Source organism: Phragmites australis, chromosome 1 (genome assembly GCF_958298935.1).
Source record: "Phragmites australis chromosome 1, lpPhrAust1.1, whole genome shotgun sequence".
Lineage (NCBI taxonomy): Eukaryota > Viridiplantae > Streptophyta > Magnoliopsida > Poales > Poaceae > Phragmites > Phragmites australis.
Window position 1 is genome coordinate 51,067,847 of NC_084921.1, and position 20,318 is coordinate 51,088,164.

Consider the following 20,318-nt stretch of genomic DNA (forward strand, 5'->3'; position numbering starts at 1 on the left):
AATCTTACGGGAGCGTTGAATACATGAATTAGACCGAGCTCGTGCTAATTTTATCGAACTATTTAAACATCTATAAAATCGTTGTTCCCATTGGGGATTGGGGCTCTTGTACAGACGCTTGATACTGTGGCACTTGTTTTCTCTCCTTAAGCGTCTGTACAAGCATATCCTGTGTTGACCTGGGAGGTGACACCGAGCGCAATTTTGTCGTCTGATTTCTAGCCTTGTCTGACGGACAGGGCGCACCAGATGGCTGCAGTGTTCCTGCTTTCTGATAGATTGTTAACCCGTTCATACGTTTTCGTACTGAAAGGTTGTGAGTAGCATCGGGCCTGCCTGCGCTCTGAACGGTGTATCAGCACATGGTGACACGGCGAAAATTGTTTTTGGTGCAGCAGTTTTCCATTCATGCTACAAACTGACCTAGACTAGTCCTTTTTACTACGTGCTACAGTAGTACCAGTTTTAATGCCATCAACTCCAATTCTTTGGCTATGGCCTGATTGGAAGGCTTCGAGAGCACCGGCGACGCGTGGGCAAGGAAGAAGGGTCGTAGACGATCTGTATTTGCTTATGGATTTGTCGATGAACGAAGATTGTAAGGTAGTACAAGGGAAACGACTACGACTCTACGAGTGGTGTGGCGGTGAACTTACTCGGCTCTAGCGGGCCATCCAATCTCTTCAAGGACCAGTTTTGCTATACTAAATTGTTAGTGAACAGCTTCATGTTCTTGACACCGAGGACAGGCGACGGTTGCGCCTGAACTTTTTGCGATTTCAGCATCTGAAACGACCATGCATATGGACAAGAACAAGAGGGCAGCTAGCCAGGACAGGATGTCCATACCGGACTCGCCATCTCCTGCATTTACATCCTCTTCGCCGCTATACAACGAATGAACATCACGGTCCACAGCATGTGCGCAGCATGTTTCTGTGGAGAATTAAGGTGGCATGTACGAGTTGTGGTGGTCGTGCGCCGGCCACTGCACGCCTTCCCTGGGGCACGACGGCGGCAGTGGCGCCGGCTGCGCCAGGTACGTCGGGTACCGCTGTCCCGGCATCAGCACCGATAGGTCCGCCGCCTGCAGGACCGCCTCCACCTGAAACGTGCCAATATATTTTTTTTTATCAGAAACGCTGAAACATGCCAAGTTGCCAAGATTAGCCAACCAAGATCCCAACAAGTAACATGCCAAGTTGCTAAGCTTGTCTGATCTTACCATGGGCGGGCTCCGGAGCTTGCCGGGCGAACGGCCATGCCGGTGGCGGGCGGGGTGGGGCCTGCCGTCGGGGGATTGCGGCGGGAAGGCCCGGGGCTTGATGAGGTGCTCGAAGATGGCCATGAGGAGGAAGAGCGAGATGAGGATGGCCGTGGCCGCGAACCCGAAGGAGATGGCGTCCATCGACGTGCCGAAGTCATTGAGCGTGGACGCCTCGCCCCTCGCGTCCGCGGCCGCGGCAACTGCGGCAGCTGGCTCTGACGGCGTAGATGCGGGGTCCCCTGGCCATGGCCGTGACCTCTGCCCCAGTCCGCTCATGGCTGCTTGGTACTCACTTCTTCGTTTGCAATCAAACGACTCCCTGCACGCCATGTATTTTTCATTTCGGTAATCAACTTTGCTGAGGAGACAATTCTTTTTCTGAATCGAATCCAATGCAGAGGAAATGATTCTAGTTGTGATTTAAGATCCAAGATATGGCAACTACTTCAGGGGCAAGAACTGAACTTCTTTTGTAACTGTGAATAGCTACTCTACGACCAATGATGAAGCCTCAGAAAGAATCAAGGATCACTTGTCAGAACAACTATTCACTATCTCATCTATTCCTTCCCTACCACTGCACTGATTAAACAGGAAGGCTGAAAAAGCAATTAATAAAGGAGGAGAAAAAAACAGTAAACGGAAGAGAAGCTATGAAAGTTCAAGCTAACCACCCTGAAATTAAGAATTTAGCACTACCACATTGCAGGGAAAAGAGAGTATACCTTCAGCTTCAGGATTAGCACTAGCACCCTGCACTCTTCTCTGAACTGAAGGCAGGAGCTAGCAACTGCATATATCCCTATGCTTTTGCCTCTGCTAACGGGATCACAGGAGCTCAGTGGCGACTGCCGAATGACAAGAACCTACAAGAAGAGGGCCAGCTCGGCTGCCTCTACTTAAAGATAGTCACTGAATCGAAAGTGAAATCTCAGCCGATCTAGTGGTGGCAATGTGGAGCGAGGACGCCGAGGAGAAAACTAAAGAGGGAAAAGGTCTCAGAGGAACACTCGTCTTCATCAGCAGTTGATGTGAAGGCAAGGCTGCGAGACTGGCACACAAAATAATCCCAGGATCATGTTTGGGCAGCTCAAAGGAGTGGCTCCCCACTCCCATGCACACTTGGTAGCGGCAGCAGCAGCAGCCCACCACATGATCCTCCTATAAAGACTAGTGTCCGTATAGGCGAGGAGGGGGGGGGGGGTAGGGAAATGATTCAAAGGGCTGTATCCTGTAGCTGAGGCCAAGGCCAAGCCAAAGAGAAAGAAAGCGAAAGAAATGGAATGGCCGAACGGGCGATGCAGGAAAAGCAGCTCGTGGAAAGAAGGGGCGTGCGGCCTTCGTGCAGGGGACCAATCGGCCTCTGATGCGCATCATGGTGGATGTCAGGTAACTGGCGGTGTACAATGGTTTATCCATTCTAGTACAACACCTCCACATGTCATGCATGTATGATGTATCTATGCAAGTGTGTTAGTTGTTACGATGATTAGGATTGCTGGATTAGTAAGATGGGTGAGCTGGTGCGTGTGTAAGCAAAGGGACTGTGAGTCTGTGACCGACTCTCTTTGCTTCCAAGGGAGAATTCATGGAGGTATTCTTCTGTTGTTGTGACGGGGAAGAAGGAAGATGCTTATCATTGCAAGTGTGTGACTCTGGAGGATGTGATGAGGCCGCCGTGGCCTCCTCATTCTCTGAGGCTCAAAGGCACCCTACCGCGGCAGATGTCTCTGTGGATCATCTGCAACCACACGACATTTACGAACACAACTTGCCTGCATATCACGAATAGGATCAAATTTTATGGGTTTGTGTTACTTACAGAGACTGGTTTTAACAAAAGAGAATCCGTCATAAAAAAGAAAGAGATGCAGAATATGCAAGTCTTTTTCCCTTTGTGCGGTTAACTAGTACTCCTACTTGGATTCTGATATAAGGAACGGTTATTATCATCTCTGGAACTATGATACACAGAATTGGTAATATGATGTGACAAACACTTTGAGGATAATGCAACAAAATTGGCTTGTCTGTGATGGGTAATGCTCTGGGTGGGTTGTCACCAGTGGCAGGACAGATGGAGAATCCAAGCCAGCAACATGTCAATAACAATGTCTGTGAATGCAGTGCAAGGCTACCCCAACCTACTGAAAATTTGTATAGCTGCTGTTTTGAAGGTAACTAGTCTTTAATTACTGATGCTCCACTATTAGCCCTTTGGTGACAGTTCCCACCAACCGTGGGCAGTATGAGTAAGATTCTGATCCCCTGTGCGCATTCCTATGCGATGATTTAGTGCAGTAAAATCTTGCTTAGGTGCCACTAGTATCCTCTTAGGAAATAACAGAGCTAACTAACAAGCCAAAAGCTGCTATCAGTGTTAGTAGGCTGACTAATTTAAGCTTCTTTCTTCTTTTCTGTTACTAGAGTCTGCAACAAGTATAACATATCCAGTAAAAGCTGTATATAATGTCAGTATGAAACCAAGAGGTGTTTATATGTATGACCTTTTTACCTGGGCAGTGCAAGTAAAATAATAGTAGTAATTGATGATTACACATGCCTAAATTACCTCCTTTATCAGGTAGTCCTCGACATTTGTATGCTTATATATTTGCAAACGTCCTTCATCCCCAAATCATCCTGTCTCCTTGCCTTGAGCAAGCATCAATGTAAACTAAAGAGAAGGCTATTAAAAACCACCAATGCTTGCTTCCAACGTAAGGACTTGGTACTTTTGAGTTGGGAGACAACTAATAAAGCGTGCGGCTCCAATACTTAAAGTTTGAGCATATCAAGATTAGTGGCTAGCAAGGAAGAGAGGGTGTAATGGTAGTTGTTTATTGAAGGGAGCAGAGGAGGAATGATGACCATAGAGGTCACCGGCGGCTAGGGTTTGGGTGAAGGAGGCGGTGTCTTGAGAGAGAAAAGGCGAGGGTCGATCAGGCGTCAGACGTCTAGACGGTAAGAAGAAGGATTTCTCTTCTAATTCTTACTTATCTCTTTATTGATGATCTGTCTCTCTTTATATAGGAAGACTCTAACTTGATCTCTAAGTAATATATTACAATTTAGAAAGTAATGAAAAATCCTAATCTACTTAATGACCAAGAAACAGTACCCACGAGCGGGTTTTTAGACAGGCCGATCCTAATAGGCCATAGATTGGACTATGGCCCATGACAGAGGGCCTTATATTCATTGTACAAAAGGGATATATGTACAACTTCCATTCCCAGAACATATAATTCTGTGCGTTACAATCTAACCTGGAACCAGCATGAGTGCTAGAGAGGCAAAGCCATTGGAGGCAAACGAGCTTAATCATGGAAGCATATCTTAGTTTGGACTTCTTGCTCCTACTTTATGCTGCAGCACAGCCCCAACTGAAGCCACATCGCAAGGAAAACAAAAGGGATATAAGTAAAGCATAGGAAGAAAACTAATCACCTAGACCACATTATCGTCGATAATAAAGAGAAAAGTGAAGGCTGTCACAGGCACAGCACGAGATCGATTAAGAATGACCATGCAATGCATTATGCATGGAAGAACTGGTGCCGGGGAAAGCCTAGACCGGATGGAACCTGCTTACCTGCAGCGAAAATACAGTATGGAGAATCCCTAAAAAAATTAGGTATACAGATTAGTCCACGTCACATGAAAGAGTACTGCAGGAGTAGATGATAACTTGATAATAATATGTCCTCGTACTGTAGATAATTGGGCTATGTAGGTCTGTTAAAAAAGCTCAAAGCTAGTGAGTAACTTGAGTTCGACTTATTCTAGGCTCTATTCGAGCTCGGTTCGTCTCAAAATGAGCCAGCTTAGCCTGGGCCAAGGCTTACGAGCCTCACGAACTCGAACTTGATAAGACTTAAGTAAATAAGTATTGCAATTTTTATTTAAATTTGTTAACCTATCAAGTCGATACGATATTAAATTTTTTTTTTTTTGCATATCTTCAAGACCAAGGATACGTTGTAAGGACCAAAAGAGAATATCATTCTTAAGCTTACTTAGATGATCACATCACAATAACCAATCAAGTTAGCAAGACTTACTCGAGGTTTGTTCGGTTATCGGCCTTAGACGAGTCGAACTCGAGCCAACTCGAATTTGACTCAAGCCAAGATCAAACCCATCTCCAAGCTTAGTCATCATCGTAGGGTGTTCGAGTCGATTTATCGAGCTCCAGCTTGGCAGCTTAAGCTCAACTCATTGACGGCCCTAGCCTATTTCCAGCGGGGGCTATGATTGTAAAACGTAGATCAAGGGAGGAGCAGGTGATGATAGCTAGGGGCGACCTAGAAAGGAGGAAGGAAAAAGGTCTTTTCCCGAGCCGAAGACCACATGCATGTGTATGGGGCTCACATGTCTCCCTCCTCCTTGGCTCGCAGGAAAGGAAAAGGGGACCGGGAGGAAGACGAAAAAGAAAGGACGTGGTTCCGTTGCACGCGAGAAACTTTAGTGCACGCGAGAAACATCGCTGAAATCGAACATTAGCATCGTTAAGGATACAAAAGAGCTCGGAATTTCAAGTAAGGCAGAGATCGTACGTATGATCATAGGATATTGGTAGAATGCCGATAGCATAAGTACATTTCCAAGTCCCTGTTTATTTGGGCGGAGGATCAAAGACCCACGGGATATATAACGGGCTGGACTGAAAGTTGCTATGGGACACATTACTATTTTGACATGCGGCCCAACCCCAGCAATCAGGGCCACGGCTATTCACCAGCAGCCCTCTCTATAAGACGTAGAGACGTAACTGCACCGTAGCTGCTGATATGTAAATCAAATTTTAGTGTATCTTGTATGTCAGTGATAAAGTTACCGCGTCATAGGAACCGCTTCTCCTGCGGTCATGTTAGCGTCAGGACGTTTGTTGTAAAATTTTCTATCAGACGTTATGTCCTTCGGTCGTAACATCAAACGCTAACTTCTGTAACATCTGAGAGGGGTGTCTGTAATATTAAAAAATATGCATCAAAATAGTTCGTTATATGTATCCAATTTTAGAAAAAAAAATTCACCATAACATCACTCCATGTTGCACGCAATATTTCGGGTGAAACCTCATGGGTACAACATATGAAAATAACTATAGTAACAAATTTTTATAACATCTGAAATATTAAATTTAAACATCTGAAACATTGGAGATAAAAAATATAGAAATTAACTCAAATAGATAACTTTTTTGTCCAGATCTGCACGCAAGAAATTCCAAGATACAACATACGAAAATAACTATAACAATAAATTTTTATAACATCTAAAATATTAAATTTGAACGTTTGAAACATTGAAGATACGAAAATATAGGAATTAAATTAAATGGTTATTTTTTTTCGGATCTGCATGCAAGAGATTTCGGAATGCAACATATGAAAACGATTATTTTAACAAAATTATATAACATCTGATATATTAAATTTGAACGTCTCAAATATTAAAGACACCAGCTAGGACACAGAAATAAGTTTAAATAAATAATATTTTTAGACCGACTCGTCCTGTCCGAAGTTACAGCATTTCCGTTTCTCCTGCAAAGCCGCCCTAGCATAGTCCACATCATCCTGTGGCCCATTGCGGCCCACAATTATTAAGAAAAGGCAGCCCATGTGCCGACGTAACTGAAGAACGGGCTGCTCGGCTGTTCCGAGCTGCATGCGTCTGCACCATGAGCCAGCCGGGCCGACCTCGTCGAGCTTGTGAACTTCACGGGTTTCGCGCGAGGCGGAGCAGGAGCCGGGAGGTTCCGGAGGATGCCCGCGCCAGCCGCCGGGTATCAACACGCGTCTCGGCAGCCATCCTAGGATGGCGGTTCCCGGCGGCCGGCGCGGCTCCCATCCATGCTAGATTCCTAGGCGTTTCTGCCCGCTCCGTCCTGGCCGGCCCGCCGGGGCGCGAGAAACGGCAAGGCACGCACGAGTACCTCTTCGCCTCGACTCATCAGATAAGAGTCAGAGACACGGATCTTACGATTTGGACAGCACCAAAATAAAGTAGTGCAGCTCTCAGTCATGACATGAATATGAAGCTCCTACGTCCTTGCACGTTTTCCTTGTGCTTAAGCGTGGGAACTAAGCATGCCCATGTCCTTGGTGAACACACTACAAGAAAATCTGCATCGTCAGAAGAAGTACTTTACACTGTACGCTAGATGATGGCATCAACACATCAGATACTTCTCTTCCGCAAGGATATGGACGCATGCTGCCGATGGGTTAAGGAGGAGGATACCGCCTGGACCGGAAGAGACTCCGCCGAGAGCTCGACACCTCGCCAGTCAAAGAAGGGCACCAACGGACTCAAAGTGGATCACCGAGCAACGGCAACGGCGAGCTGCTCGATATATCGGGAGGGCTGACTGATCGAGCCACGCTCTGTTGTGCCTGCTAGTGGAGGAGCAAGAGCCGATGCTTTCTTTCCTTTTCCCTCCTTTCCTGCCTTCTCTGACCCCCTCCATTATTTGCTCGTTTCTTCCCTTTCACTTGTCACCCACGCGCGGCAGAGTCCGTGCCTGCTGCTCCTCTACAACCACAAACTCGTGGCCATGGCATGGGCGCAGCAACGATGAACGGCGACAGGGCAGTCATCTTCGTCTTCGATAATTTCCTTGTCTGCAGCAGACTTGACAACGGTTGCCCGTTGGCGACGTTGCTGGCTAACGCACTTTTGCTTTTGAGGTCTTTTCGTTCCACATGTGTTCCGACGGGTGTACTGCTTAGACATGTCGTAGCTGCAGGGTAGATGTGATCTGGCATAAGGTCAAACTATCCTAAACGGCAGGAAGTGTTTATCCAAATCATCGATCGACCTGACAGCACATTGGGGTGGGGGCAGAGGGCAAATCATTGACGTGAAATGGATCATCATTGGAGGCTGAATGGAGTTGTCGATCGCCCATTCGTCAATGGACCATGAGCAATAATTAAGCAGTACGTGGCCGTGATGGATATGGAGAATTGGAGACTAGACTTTAACCTGTTCCAATCAAGATTTCAGCGTGGCTTGCCGTCCAAAGACACCGCGGCCTGTCCGTACTCGTTGCAGGTAAGCACCTCTCCCTTCAGCTTAATTGCTCTGACCCCTGATAGTGGTCCAAAAAAATGCAGGTCAGAATCAAAGTTAGCCATATCTGATCTACAAATTAAGGTTGCTACATGCCGTTAAATTTTTGTAGTTAATGGAAAACAAGTTTCCGTCTCCCTACCATGTCGTTATCTTACTGCTTTAGTATGCATCATAGGTTCTGTTTGACACAGCTAAAATATATAGGTTTTTGTTAAAAAAATCTTTTCTGAAAAGCTGCTTATGACTTCTGAGAAAAACTATTAGTTTATAGGTTTAATTTTTAGCTCATAACATATAACTTTTTAGAAAAGTCACCCTCAGTTAGTTTATCAATTTTTAGTTTATTTTATCAGAAATAAGCTTATCAATTTTTCAAAAATCGGCATAAATTCAGTCTGTTTGACACAGTTTATGACTTTTAAAAAACAAAAACTGTTGATAAGCTGTGGCAAATAGAATCATAGACTCTAGTTCAACCATAATCCATGACGTCATGCTGAATGTTGTGCACTCCTCAAAAGTCTTATTCTTTGTGATGCTAAAGTGCTCAGAGAATCACCTCAATGCATGATCCGATATTCCAATTGCAGTCGAGACACTGACTACACGGCAAATGATTAGGATCATCTTCTCGGTGCATTTCTATGCGTCTAACCATAACAGCTAGAGTGCACACTGTATGCTCCATATCTCACCACGCTTGCAATCCACGTCCGGACACACGTCACACTTCATTTTGGCTATTGTGTATATACAAGTGCAACTTATCATCATCCATGACTCCATATATTGTCGAAGACAAGAAGAAACGGAATACAACTTCATAATCGAAATACGACGCATTAGCGCCACCTTTGGACTTTCAGATCATCGCTAACCAAGGATATTTTCCAACAAGACATCTCAATTCTCAACAAACAGAAAAAACGTTGTGCTAGACTCCTGATCCTTCAGCTACACATGCAGTTCCACAATCGTGGATTTGTGGCGGTGACTGTGGTCTATTAAATAGAGCTCCAGAGGAAAGTGACTTTTGAAGTAAAATAATTTTATGACTGAAATTGATTCTCTAAAGTAAACTCTACGAAGTAAGTGATTATGTGGGAAAAGTGAACTAAAGAAAACTATTTTTTAGCGTTCAACATCTAGTTCATTTAAAAAAATATTGCTCATACAAATTCACTATAATAACTGAAAACTGTAAATTATCGTTTGGTAGAACTCTCATTTATTTTAGTCTGTGAGCTAATCTAGAAGTTCTGCCAAATAAGTTATATTCCATACCAAGTGGCACCAAAAACAGATGTCTCCTTAGTCCCTCTAGTGCTGGTCAAAACTCTAAAGATGTTAAAATACTATCATATCATGTCCGTGACAAGAACATGGGACCGAATTCCCTAGTCAGTTCGAGTAGAACATGAGCCGAAGCTGTCACAACACAGGTGCAATCATGGAGCAACACTGTAATAGGGCCTCAAATATTTGAACAAATGCCTTTTTTTTCTAGTCAGAATGACTGTTCCATGAAAATATATATTCAGATTGTATGTACATGGAGATGGACAGATTCCTTTTGGTATTCACCAACAGCTGAAAACAATTATTAATCATTTCTCCTGGTTCTTGGTTTGTCGGATCTATCGACGATATCTACATCTTTGTAATTGAACACCTTTTCATTTAAATCTGTTTAGATACATAAAAAGTTGCTAGAAATTTTAGATCTAAAATTTCTAACCATTATTTTTGACATTTAAACAGATTCAAATGAAAAGTGTTTAATTATAAAATTGTAGATATTCTTGATATGTGCAATTTTCATATAAAGATCATATGAAAAAGATACTATTTTTTTTCAAATGTCGTATGTAGAACACATGACCTATCACGTGGAGCGCCGATATGTCCCTAGTCGATATGCACCTGTTTATGCAAATATGGGATTTTAAGTATTGTTTTTACAATTTTTTAATAAAATAATATTATTTCAAAAAAAAATCCTTGGATGCATAGCTTTTTCCTCGTTCTTGATGTAATTCCATTACTGTCGATCTCACTTGAGCGGCAGGTCAAAGCTCACATGCAAAGAGGCCGATATGCATGAGCAGGAAGGGCCACTGCTGCAATAATTAACGTTTGTTCTAAGAACAGATCAGCACTTGATCGTTACACTGTTCAGTAAACAAGCTGATGTAATGGCGGTTCAGTGATGCTTGTTGTTTAATAGCAGTTCAATGCACTTCCAAAGCCAACTAGCCAACAAGTGCTTTTCAATCCGACAGTGTGTTTGCCGCTTGTGCATGGCCTGCTCCTATGAATGGAACTCTGGTGCCTACCAGTTCACGGGGATGGTGTTCAGTTCAGAGAAAGAAGCACGTCGCAATCCAATCAGACATGTAGATACAAATCAGTATTCTCTGGTCGTGTACAAAAATACTACAAGAGAGTATTCTAACAAGTTCAAATCGCTTCGCCTTTGGCCGGAATTCTTTATGTGCATACCATGGTGTTCATCAGGAGGAAGAACTTATCTGACGCATCGTTTTACAGCAGACTGCTCATGTGGCTGAGAGGAGATTTGGCCAAGCTAGGCCTACAGAGGCTGGTCCAGCAGCTTTCGGTTTGTTCTTTTCCTATGCAAAATAGGTCACGGGGGCTGAATCAGCAGATCTTTGACTCGAATATCAGTTTGAATTTTTGTTCCGCTGTTCTTGTCTCGGTGCTTCCATATCTGTCGAGATCCGATGATTGATGGATTATTCTTATGAACTCAGGTTCCATCATTTTGGCATATCAATGAAACAGCTTCATGCCTCGTTTAACATTCAACTTGATGGTCATTCCAGAATAACGAGCAACTATAATAGGAAGCATGAATAATTAATCTGCATTCTTTTGTGATGTTTAGCACTGCAATTTTTTTCAGTATGGATGTTGCTATTGTGGCCATGTTTGGATGTCAGATTCTGATATGAATTTTGGAAGAAACCACAGATCCAATAAGACCAGATACTTCCTTTCCTCAGCTTCCAAGTTGGACCTAGCAAACAGTCGCCACAGGGCCGCAAAATATGACTGCTCTGCATTTTCCCTCTTTTCGGAGAGCACGAATATTATGCATGGCACGTAAAAAACTGTACAATTGCACGGGATGACTTCATCGCTAATACACACTACGAGTTGGTTCAAATGTTAGCAGCCACGCTGCAGTTAATCAGAGGATCTACTTCCGACGAGAAGACCTTGGAGACAAGCCTCTCCAGTGCGCCGCCGGTGTACCGTCATCGCACTGTATCCGCAGGGCGCGTCAAAATATCTTACAGCTAGGCCGGTTCTGAGAAGTATCGCGCCGCGGCCACGCCCAAGGCCACGGTGCGTCGGCAGAAAAAGGAGAGCGGGGAATAACTGAGAGGACGCCAGCAGAATCTCGGTATTCCGGTGGTGTCGCGCGCGCGCCATCCGGCGTCCACTGGATCGGGCACTGGCGCACGGCCGAGGCCGAGCGCGCAGCGCAAATCTCAGCGGCGCGCGTCGCTTTCCGGCGCGGGGGCAAGTGGCGCCCGGCGTCCACAGAATAGATTCTGGGTTCCGGCGCGCTCGGCGCGTGCGTGCGTTTCTTTCTCTCCGTCTCGTTTGATCCGCCTTGTTGCCTTGCGCCCCCGCGCGCGGGCGTGCGTCCGCTTCCGCATGCGAATCGCGAGACGCAACGCGGTGCGCGCACCGGACGGGGCGGGGCTGGCTGGCTCGAGCTCTGAAGCGAGTCCGCGCGACCTGCCCGCGTGGCCCGCCGCTCCCGCTCTGCTGCTCACCACTACTTGCTCCACTGGTCGCCCGCCCGCCCGCTCCCTCCCCTCCCTCTCTATATCTACCCGACCTCTCTCCCCCCATTGCCTTGTCTCGAGCAGAGGCTAACGAGTTCTAGAATCTAGACTGGCCTTTGTCTCTCTAGCCCTGCACCCTGCCTTGGTCCGGTCTGGTGGCATCCTACCTGGCCACGCACTTCCACTTCCTTGTTCTTTGCTGATCAACTCAGATTCGCCCGATATTCGAGTCTCTGCCGTCATAGTGTCATACTATCCGTAAGTGCGATCTTTACTTCATCATATCTTTCAATTTTGCCATCTCCATTGTATTGCTTTGTGCACTCCTTGATTCAGTCGTAGTAGCATTTGTTAAACTGTAATTCTGGCTTGGAAGTCTCGCCAGAATGGGGGGAATGGTGAGTGAGAAATGAAGTGTTGCACAGCTACCAGTTAGTAGCATAGCTAATACTAGGTACTGGCACCGATTTCAGAAGTTGCTTCATAAGTTTTTGGGGAGTGGTAGTCGCATGTTGCATAGGCTGTGATTTTGAGTTGGCCTTGCGAGTAGGAAATGGAGGTTCATAACATTGATATGTTGGTGTTCCTCAGTACTTGACACTTTGACAGAACCTGGATTAGCCATGTTAAGTGGATGAATGGCAAATATGTAAATACTAATACAACATAACCATTTGCAGATCATATAGTGGCGTGTAATTTCACAATTTGCACCGTTTGATCGTATATGGTCCCCAAGGATAAACTGTTTAAACTGTATCAAAAGTGCAGAACTTGCCCATCATCATTATGAGCTACAAAAGTACTACTAGACAATGACCATATATGCTAGAGACAGTGGTAGTAAATATCTTTGCTTCGATCCGGAACATTCAGTGCAACCACTTGCTGGATGAGTTAGATGCTGATATGAAGTATGAACACATACAAGAACTGACCTTAACTAATTGATAGGCCGAGAAAGGTATTGTGTATATTCACACAATCTGCTAAAATATCTGATTAGTTACTGCGTAAGTCTTTGATGGTTAGCAAGGAGTTTGATAATTGTACTTAGGAATGGAAGAGTGCATATTTCTTTCTGAAAAAGAAAAATCTATCAGTGTATTTCTTCTGTTGAGAAATATATCAGAAACAATATTCGCAAACTGCAGTGACGAGGAAGCACAGTAGGTTAGTTGAAAAAGTATCTTATTGATTATGTTTTATTACCTGGGTTGCGGCGGTAGCTGCCTTTCAACATAATGATACATCTTTTAATCTTTTCACACTTCAATTTCCTTCAATTCCTATCGAAGATCACTGTGATGGAAGTGTACTTCACATCGTTTTCATTAGTTTCTTCAATGTTAATACTGTATACTTTTGTGAAAATATCAAGGTACTAATATTGTCATCAAATCCAGTATGCCACTGAACTAATGTCAGGTTCCCTTATTTTCAGGTAATCAGTGCGCAATGTCAACCTCACAGTTTCAAATATATTTCTGGTTAATCATCGTGCTCTGCAATTTCAGAATATCAAAATCCCTACCTCTGGATAGAGATGCTCTCTTGGACATAAAAGGTCATCTGAACGATCCACAAAATTACCTATCTAACTGGGATGAATCTCATTCACCGTGCCAATTTTACGGTGTTACTTGTGACCATGATTCTGGTGATGTCATTGGGATATCACTCTCAAGTATCTCACTATCAGGCACTATATCATCTTCATTTTCTATTCTTCATCAATTACGCACTCTGGAGATCAGTGCAAACTCCATTTCAGGCATTGTTCCTGCTGCACTGGCTAACTGCACAAATCTGCAGGTTCTTAATCTGTCAATAAACAGTTTAACAGGCCAATTGCCTGATCTTTCAGCATTGCTCAAACTAGAAGTTCTTGATTTGTCGACAAATAGTTTTAATGGGGAATTCCCAGTATGGGTCAGCAAATTATCAGGCCTAACTCAATTAGGCCTAGGAGAGAACAACTTCGATGAAGGTGATGTTCCAGAAAGCATTGGAGACCTGAAGAACCTAACATGGCTATTCCTGGGACAATGCAATCTGAGGGGAAATATACCAGCTTCAGTCTTTGATTTGTTATCACTGCAGACACTGGACTTCTCACGCAATCAGATAACTGGTGTGTTCCCCAAGGAAATATCCAAACTGAGGAACCTGTGGAAGATCGAGTTCTACCAAAACAACTTGACTGGTGAAATTCCTCGTGAGCTTGCAACTCTAACCTTGTTATCTGAATTTGATGTGTCTCGGAATCAGCTGACTGGCATGCTTCCTAAGGAGATTACTGGGCTGAAGAAGATGAAGATCTTCCATATATACCATAATAACTTCTCTGGTGAGCTTCCTGAAGGGCTGGGGGACCTGCAGTTTCTTGAGTCATTCTCAACCTATGAAAATCAGTTCTCAGGAAAGTTCCCTGCCAACCTTGGCCGGTTCTCACCACTCAACACAATTGACATATCAGAGAACTATTTTTCCGGTGAATTTCCAAGGTTCTTGTGCCGAAACAACAAGCTGCAGTTCTTACTGGCTTTGAACAACAACTTTTCAGGTGAATTCCCTGGCTCTTACTCTTCCTGCAAGACACTTCTGAGGTTCAGAATAAGTCAAAATCAGTTCAGTGGGAGTATTCCTAGTGGCATGTGGGGATTGCCTAATGCTGTGATAATTGATGTTGCCAATAATGGATTTGTTGGGAGTATATCTTCTGATATAGGCTTTTCAGCCACTCTGAACCAGCTGTACGTTCAGAACAACTTCTTCTTTGGGGAGATCCCAGTGGAGTTGGGGAGGCTCTCCCAGCTGCAGAAGCTGGTTGCTTTCAATAACAGATTCTCTGGCCAAATCCCTACACAGATTGGAAGTCTGAAGAAGCTGACTTACCTGCATTTGGAACATAATACACTGGAAGGGCCGATACCACCAGACATCGGAATGTGCAATAGCCTGGTTGACCTGAATCTTGCAGAGAATTCTTTGACTGGAGACATTCCAGACACACTGGCCTCCCTCTCCACTCTGAATTCACTCAATCTCTCCCATAACATGATCTCTGGTGAAGTTCCTGAAGGATTGCAGTCACTGAAGCTGAGTTATATTGATTTCTCCTACAACGAGTTGTCCGGGCCAGTCCCTCCTCAACTCCTGATGATAGCTGGAGATGATGCATTCTCTGAAAATTCCGGCCTTTGTGTCACCGACACTTCTGAAGGGTGGAGGCAAAGTGTCACCAACTTAAGACCTTGTCAGTGGACCGACAGCCGTCACAACTTCTCAATGAGACGGCTGTTTCTTTTGCTGGTCATAGTGATATCTTTGGTTGTTCTCCTGTCTGGGTTGGCATGTCTGAGCTATGGAAATTACAAACTTGAAGAGTTCAACAGAAAGAGAGACATCGAGAGCGGTGATGACACTGACTCAAAGTGGGTTCTTGAGTCCTTCCATCCCCCAGAGCTTGACCCTAAGGAAGTATGCAACTTGGATAGAGAGAATTTGATTGGTTGTGGAGGTACCGGCAAAGTTTACAGACTAGAATTGAGCAAGGGAAGGGGAACTGTGGCTGTGAAGGAGCTGTGGAAGCGTGATGATGCAAAGGTCTTGAAGACTGAGATAAACACCCTTGGGAAGATACGCCATCGGAACATTCTGAAACTTAATGCATTTTTGACTTGTGGAGCATCAAACTTTCTGGTTTATGAGTATGTGGCGAATGGAAATCTGTATGATGCTATTCGCCGTGAGTTAAAAGCTGGGCAGCCAGAGCTTGACTGGGGCAAGCGGTACCGGATTGCTGTTGGGGCTGCAAAGGGCATCATGTACCTTCACCATGATTGCTCCCCAGCCATAGTCCATCGGAACATTAAGTCGACCAACATACTGCTGGACGAGGAGTATGAAGCTAAGCTTGCGGATTTTGGTATCGCTAAATTTGTGGAGGGTTCACCGCCTAGCTGCTTTGCTGGTACCCATGGCTACATGGCTCCTGGTAAGTTTTTTGAAGAAATAGTCTCCTACATATTAGTACTTTTTTATAGCTGTAGTTAATGGTTATTGTTCTGCATGGATACTGTAGAAAATATTTTATCAGTGGCACTCAAAGTGTTTAGAATCCAGTTTGGCTTGTCCTAGTAACAATTCAGCCAAATGTAATGATGCACTATTATACGTTTCTACTGATGGATGCGAAGTTCTTAGTTGTACTTCTGAAATTTCTTCATGATTTTGGTATAAAATGTTAAAATATCCATTTACCAAGTGACTTTGTTCCTTACTATCCATTAATCCATGCAATATCGGTCATTTTATTTCTGAACTATACAACTGTCAGATGCATGTACCTTAAATATATTAGTCTGAAGATTTGAGTCTCATGTCGTCTTAAATCAATATGCAGAGTTTGCATATTCTCTAAAGGTGACAGAGAAGGGTGATGTTTACAGCTTTGGTGTTGTACTTCTAGAGTTGCTTACTGGGCATAGCCCGACTGATCAACAGTTTGATGGTGAGATGGACATCGTTTCCTGGGTTTCATTTCATCTGGTTGACCAAAACCCTGCAGCTATTCTTGATCCAAAAGTAAGCAAAGATTCATCAGACGACATGATAAAGACCTTGAACATTGCCATTCTTTGTACTGTTCAACTTCCATCTGAACGGCCAACAATGAGAGAAGTCGTGAAAATGCTCATCGACATCGATCCTAGCTCCGCAACTGGGAGGGCAAAGAACAAGAATGATAAGAAGTGAGAACAGCAGGACTTTTGTTAGTAAGATATACCAATCACAACATCAGGGTCTTTAGGCACCCAGTAGCAGCTCACAGGGGGAAGCTTATTAGGTCCTCAGAATGCCTGACTGGTGAATAGCAACTAGTAGGCTGATAAGATAATCTGGAGGAGTGAGGTATAGCCTCTGCAAGCTTGTTCATAGGTTAAAACTTTAGATATATCCTGTACAAATTAGTACTGTAATCTGAAAATTTCTGTACATATACTACGAGCATCAGTATGATTTACCGCATTGCAAGTCAGATAATGGACACTAGCAATAGTTAATGAATGAGGACATACTAGTAATATATCCATATGCCCAATTTTATCAGAATGAAACAGGACATGGTGACAGGCACATTACATTTACTGATCATTCTAATACTCGTGGAAATTCTGAATTCAAGTTTTCTTTCTGCCTCATTTTAGCCATCCTTTTATATTTATTGAGAGTATGAACAATCTCAAGGGCTATTAAAACTGATTCAGGAAAATTAAGGAGTCCACATCTTCTAAGAACTGATCGGATATCACATCCTGATATTTCAACAACAGAAAAAAAGGAACACACCGAATCAGAAGCCAGATTTCTAGTCTTCTTCAGCTCAGAGTAGTTTTCTCTATCTCTCGCTATTCTACAAGACTACAACCACCTCTAGCTGACAGTTTTGAAAAGGGTGGAGACCTTCAGGCTATCCACAATGTCAGTCACAGAGCCTATACCCACTGCCACTGAAATCAGCAAACAAACCATGCTCAGACCCTGCAGAAGATACCACTTTGTTCCCTTGGTGATCTTCTCCTGGGCAATGTGCATGCTTATGGGGAAGTAAACGGTTAGCGGCCAGAAGCTGAATGCGCCGAGGAGCCCTAGAACAGCGTTGAAGAATGGTATCGTCATTGCAACTACAGTCGTCGCTATAACTATAACGGTCCTTAAGACGATCTTGTAAGGCGCAACTGTCACCGAAGCTGGTTCTATGAAGGGGATGCTGACGGTGTATGCACTGTTGATGAACTTGGCTTCCGGCCACCGGGAGGCAACCCACTTCTCAACTGAAGCAAATATAGGCTGTGCATAAACCTGCATTGAGAAATGAACTTTAGCTTAAGCTGCAGAATTCACTTAGTTCAGTTCTGAATCTGACAACTGAAATTCTTCTGATGAGGTGCACATCAAGTCATCAACTGAGGTGTACTGACCTGGTATGCTCCAATAAGGTGGAGAATGAGGCATATATTGGCAATGTCAACGAGCCAGAAGGGCCCTAACCCGGCCGCCGTCAAGATGTTGCCGGGAGCATTTGAACCAAATGCAGCATATCCAGCACAGCCAACAGAGATGTAGAAGATGGTGGTGGCTCCAATTCCATACATTGCTGCCTTCTTCATCGTCTTGTTCTCCGGTGGTGGTGACTTCAGTGTATCCTAGAATCAGAACAGATCAAAAAGGCACTTCACTGACAAGAACATTGCTACTGGACTAATGGTCCGAACACAATTTTCAGTATCTTAAATTTACTGTGAATTCATTCAGAACAAGAGTGGATGTTTGGCTGCACTTTTTATTAATATGAATCATGCATACCTCGATCTCAATTAGTACTTCTGCAAAAGTGTAAGCAAAGGCAATGTTCCCTAGAGCAAGAAGCACGTTCCACAGCTTCTTGGTCGAGGATACTGCGACAGCACCTTGAATCCTCCCTCCGAGACCACCGCCGTGGGACACCCACTGCCCCACCGAGAGCCCGAGCCCGATGAAGGAGTAGGCGAACGACATGACCGCCGCGACGACGGACAGCCAGGTGATGTGCTCCAGGCCGGGGAACTGGGACAGCACCACCTGAACTATGCTGAACGCCAGCATAAGCACGGTCCCTGATGTGTCGCAGTGCGCGGCGTGGCCGTTCCGATGGAAACAGTCCGACTGCCTAATCGCACTTTGCAATGCATAAACAGAACAAAAAAGGGAAACGAAATTTAGCACATACTGATCATAGCGATTGTTTTTTTTTTCTAAATGCACAGAGATTCAGAGGAAACTTAAATTTGGTTACTTACACCATGCTTATGGTTGCGGTGATGGTGTAACCCACCATCGTGCCCCACAGATTCACGTACTGGGCGATTCCGCACATGAACACCTCTCTGGGACCTGCGATTTTTTTGGCATTGCGTTCAGTTACAAGGGCAAGAAGCAGGGATGCAGTTGTGCCGTGTGCGTGTCGAGAGAGACAGAGCGGGAGGGGCAGCGCGGCGCGTACTGAGGTACGATCTGACGGCGTCCATGTAGGTGCGGTTCCTGGCGCCGGTGGCGGGGTGGGGCGCGCGGTAAGCGTTGGCGAGCAGCGTGGAGGTGTAGTAGGTGACGCACGCGAAGCCGGCGAGCGCGAGGGGCCCCGCCACCCAGCCCAGCTGCGCCACGCTCCACGCCAGCGCCAGCACGCCGGAGCCGATCACCGCAGTCACAATGTGCGCCGTCGCCGTCCATACCGTCCCTGCAACGACACGAGTTCACGCCCTGGTCGATCCCGGTCTAAAATCCCCCAAGAATCGGGGTAAAAGTAGAACAAGGATCGTTCGGGGGAAGACATGCATGCACGAGGCTCGCACCTTTCCGCTCGTGCTCCTGCTCGTACTCGCCCATCTCGATGTCGTCTGCCGCCGCTACGTTCTTGTCCATCCTCCCTCCCGCCGCGGGTTTCCCGTGAGAAGTGGCAGAGAAAGAGAGAGACGGATCCGGGCAAGGGCCAAGCGATGAACCGGGACGGGGTTTTGGCCGTAAGCTCGATTATATAGGGCTCGGATAACGGAAGCCAAACCAACACGACACGGGGCTCGTTCCGGTAGGACCGGCGCTTGGGCCTGTAGAACCCCGGCGCGCCAGTTCAGCACCACCGGACTCTTCACTCTATTGGTGGAGTTTTTCTATGGTTTAGATGTAACGATGAGAGTCAACGGAGCTTTTATTATTGAAAAAGAAGAGAGCTCTGACCCTCCGTGTTCAATTTGGTAGAGTTCGGATCCAAAGAATTTCACGCCAACACTTGGACTCCTGTAGCATCGGACAAAATACTCATCTTGCGTACCGAATAAGGCGTTAACCGTTTCTGGCCCAGCCCGAGCCAAAACTATTTGTTCCAGCGGCTCCAGATTGCCCAAGTTATTAACGTATGCGTGGCGTAGGCCTAAGCCCAACCATCCACTCCCAGCATTGCATTGTACTCCAACTCCACAAGCAAGCAGATTGGTCGAGCCCGATCTGCTTGCGTCGTGTCCTGCGCGTGTTCCATCTCTTCTTGCCCGGCCAAATCGGGCAGGGCAGTCAGCACTCGCTCAGTGCAGCCCGCAAAAACGGGG

General features: G+C 45.2%; 3 protein-coding genes across 4 annotated transcripts; 1 reads left to right on the plus strand and 2 right to left on the minus strand.

Annotated features, from left to right (window-relative positions):
- Positions 1-649: 649 nt before the first annotated feature.
- On the minus strand, positions 650-5,782 carry LOC133925643 (uncharacterized). 2 transcript variants are annotated; one of them, XM_062371505.1, is made up of 5 exons: positions 5,332-5,782; positions 4,863-4,891; positions 1,993-4,653; positions 1,226-1,586; positions 650-1,105 (listed from the first exon to the last, which is right to left on the minus strand). In XM_062371505.1, the coding sequence occupies exons 4-5, from the start codon at positions 1,541-1,543 to the stop codon at positions 947-949; spliced, it is 477 nt and encodes a 158-aa protein (XP_062227489.1). In that variant the 5' UTR covers positions 1,544-1,586; positions 1,993-4,653; positions 4,863-4,891; positions 5,332-5,782; the 3' UTR covers positions 650-946. The 2 variants fall into 2 exon arrangements, with proteins under 2 accessions (XP_062227489.1, XP_062227486.1); XM_062371502.1 differs by having other exon boundaries at positions 1,993-4,891.
- A 6,226-nt stretch (positions 5,783-12,008) lies between these two features.
- LOC133925656 (receptor protein-tyrosine kinase CEPR2-like) lies at positions 12,009-17,584 on the plus strand. Its single transcript, XM_062371512.1, has 3 exons — positions 12,009-12,432; positions 13,619-16,174; positions 16,583-17,584. The coding sequence occupies exons 2-3, from the start codon at positions 13,633-13,635 to the stop codon at positions 16,933-16,935; spliced, it is 2,895 nt and encodes a 964-aa protein (XP_062227496.1). The 5' UTR covers positions 12,009-12,432; positions 13,619-13,632; the 3' UTR covers positions 16,936-17,584.
- LOC133925668 (amino acid permease 8-like) lies at positions 17,502-19,729 on the minus strand. Its single transcript, XM_062371516.1, has 6 exons — positions 19,572-19,729; positions 19,223-19,456; positions 19,020-19,113; positions 18,547-18,898; positions 18,162-18,386; positions 17,502-18,042 (listed from the first exon to the last, which is right to left on the minus strand). The coding sequence occupies exons 1-6, from the start codon at positions 19,639-19,641 to the stop codon at positions 17,614-17,616; spliced, it is 1,404 nt and encodes a 467-aa protein (XP_062227500.1). The 5' UTR covers positions 19,642-19,729; the 3' UTR covers positions 17,502-17,613.
- Between the last annotated feature and the right edge of the window lie 589 nt (positions 19,730-20,318).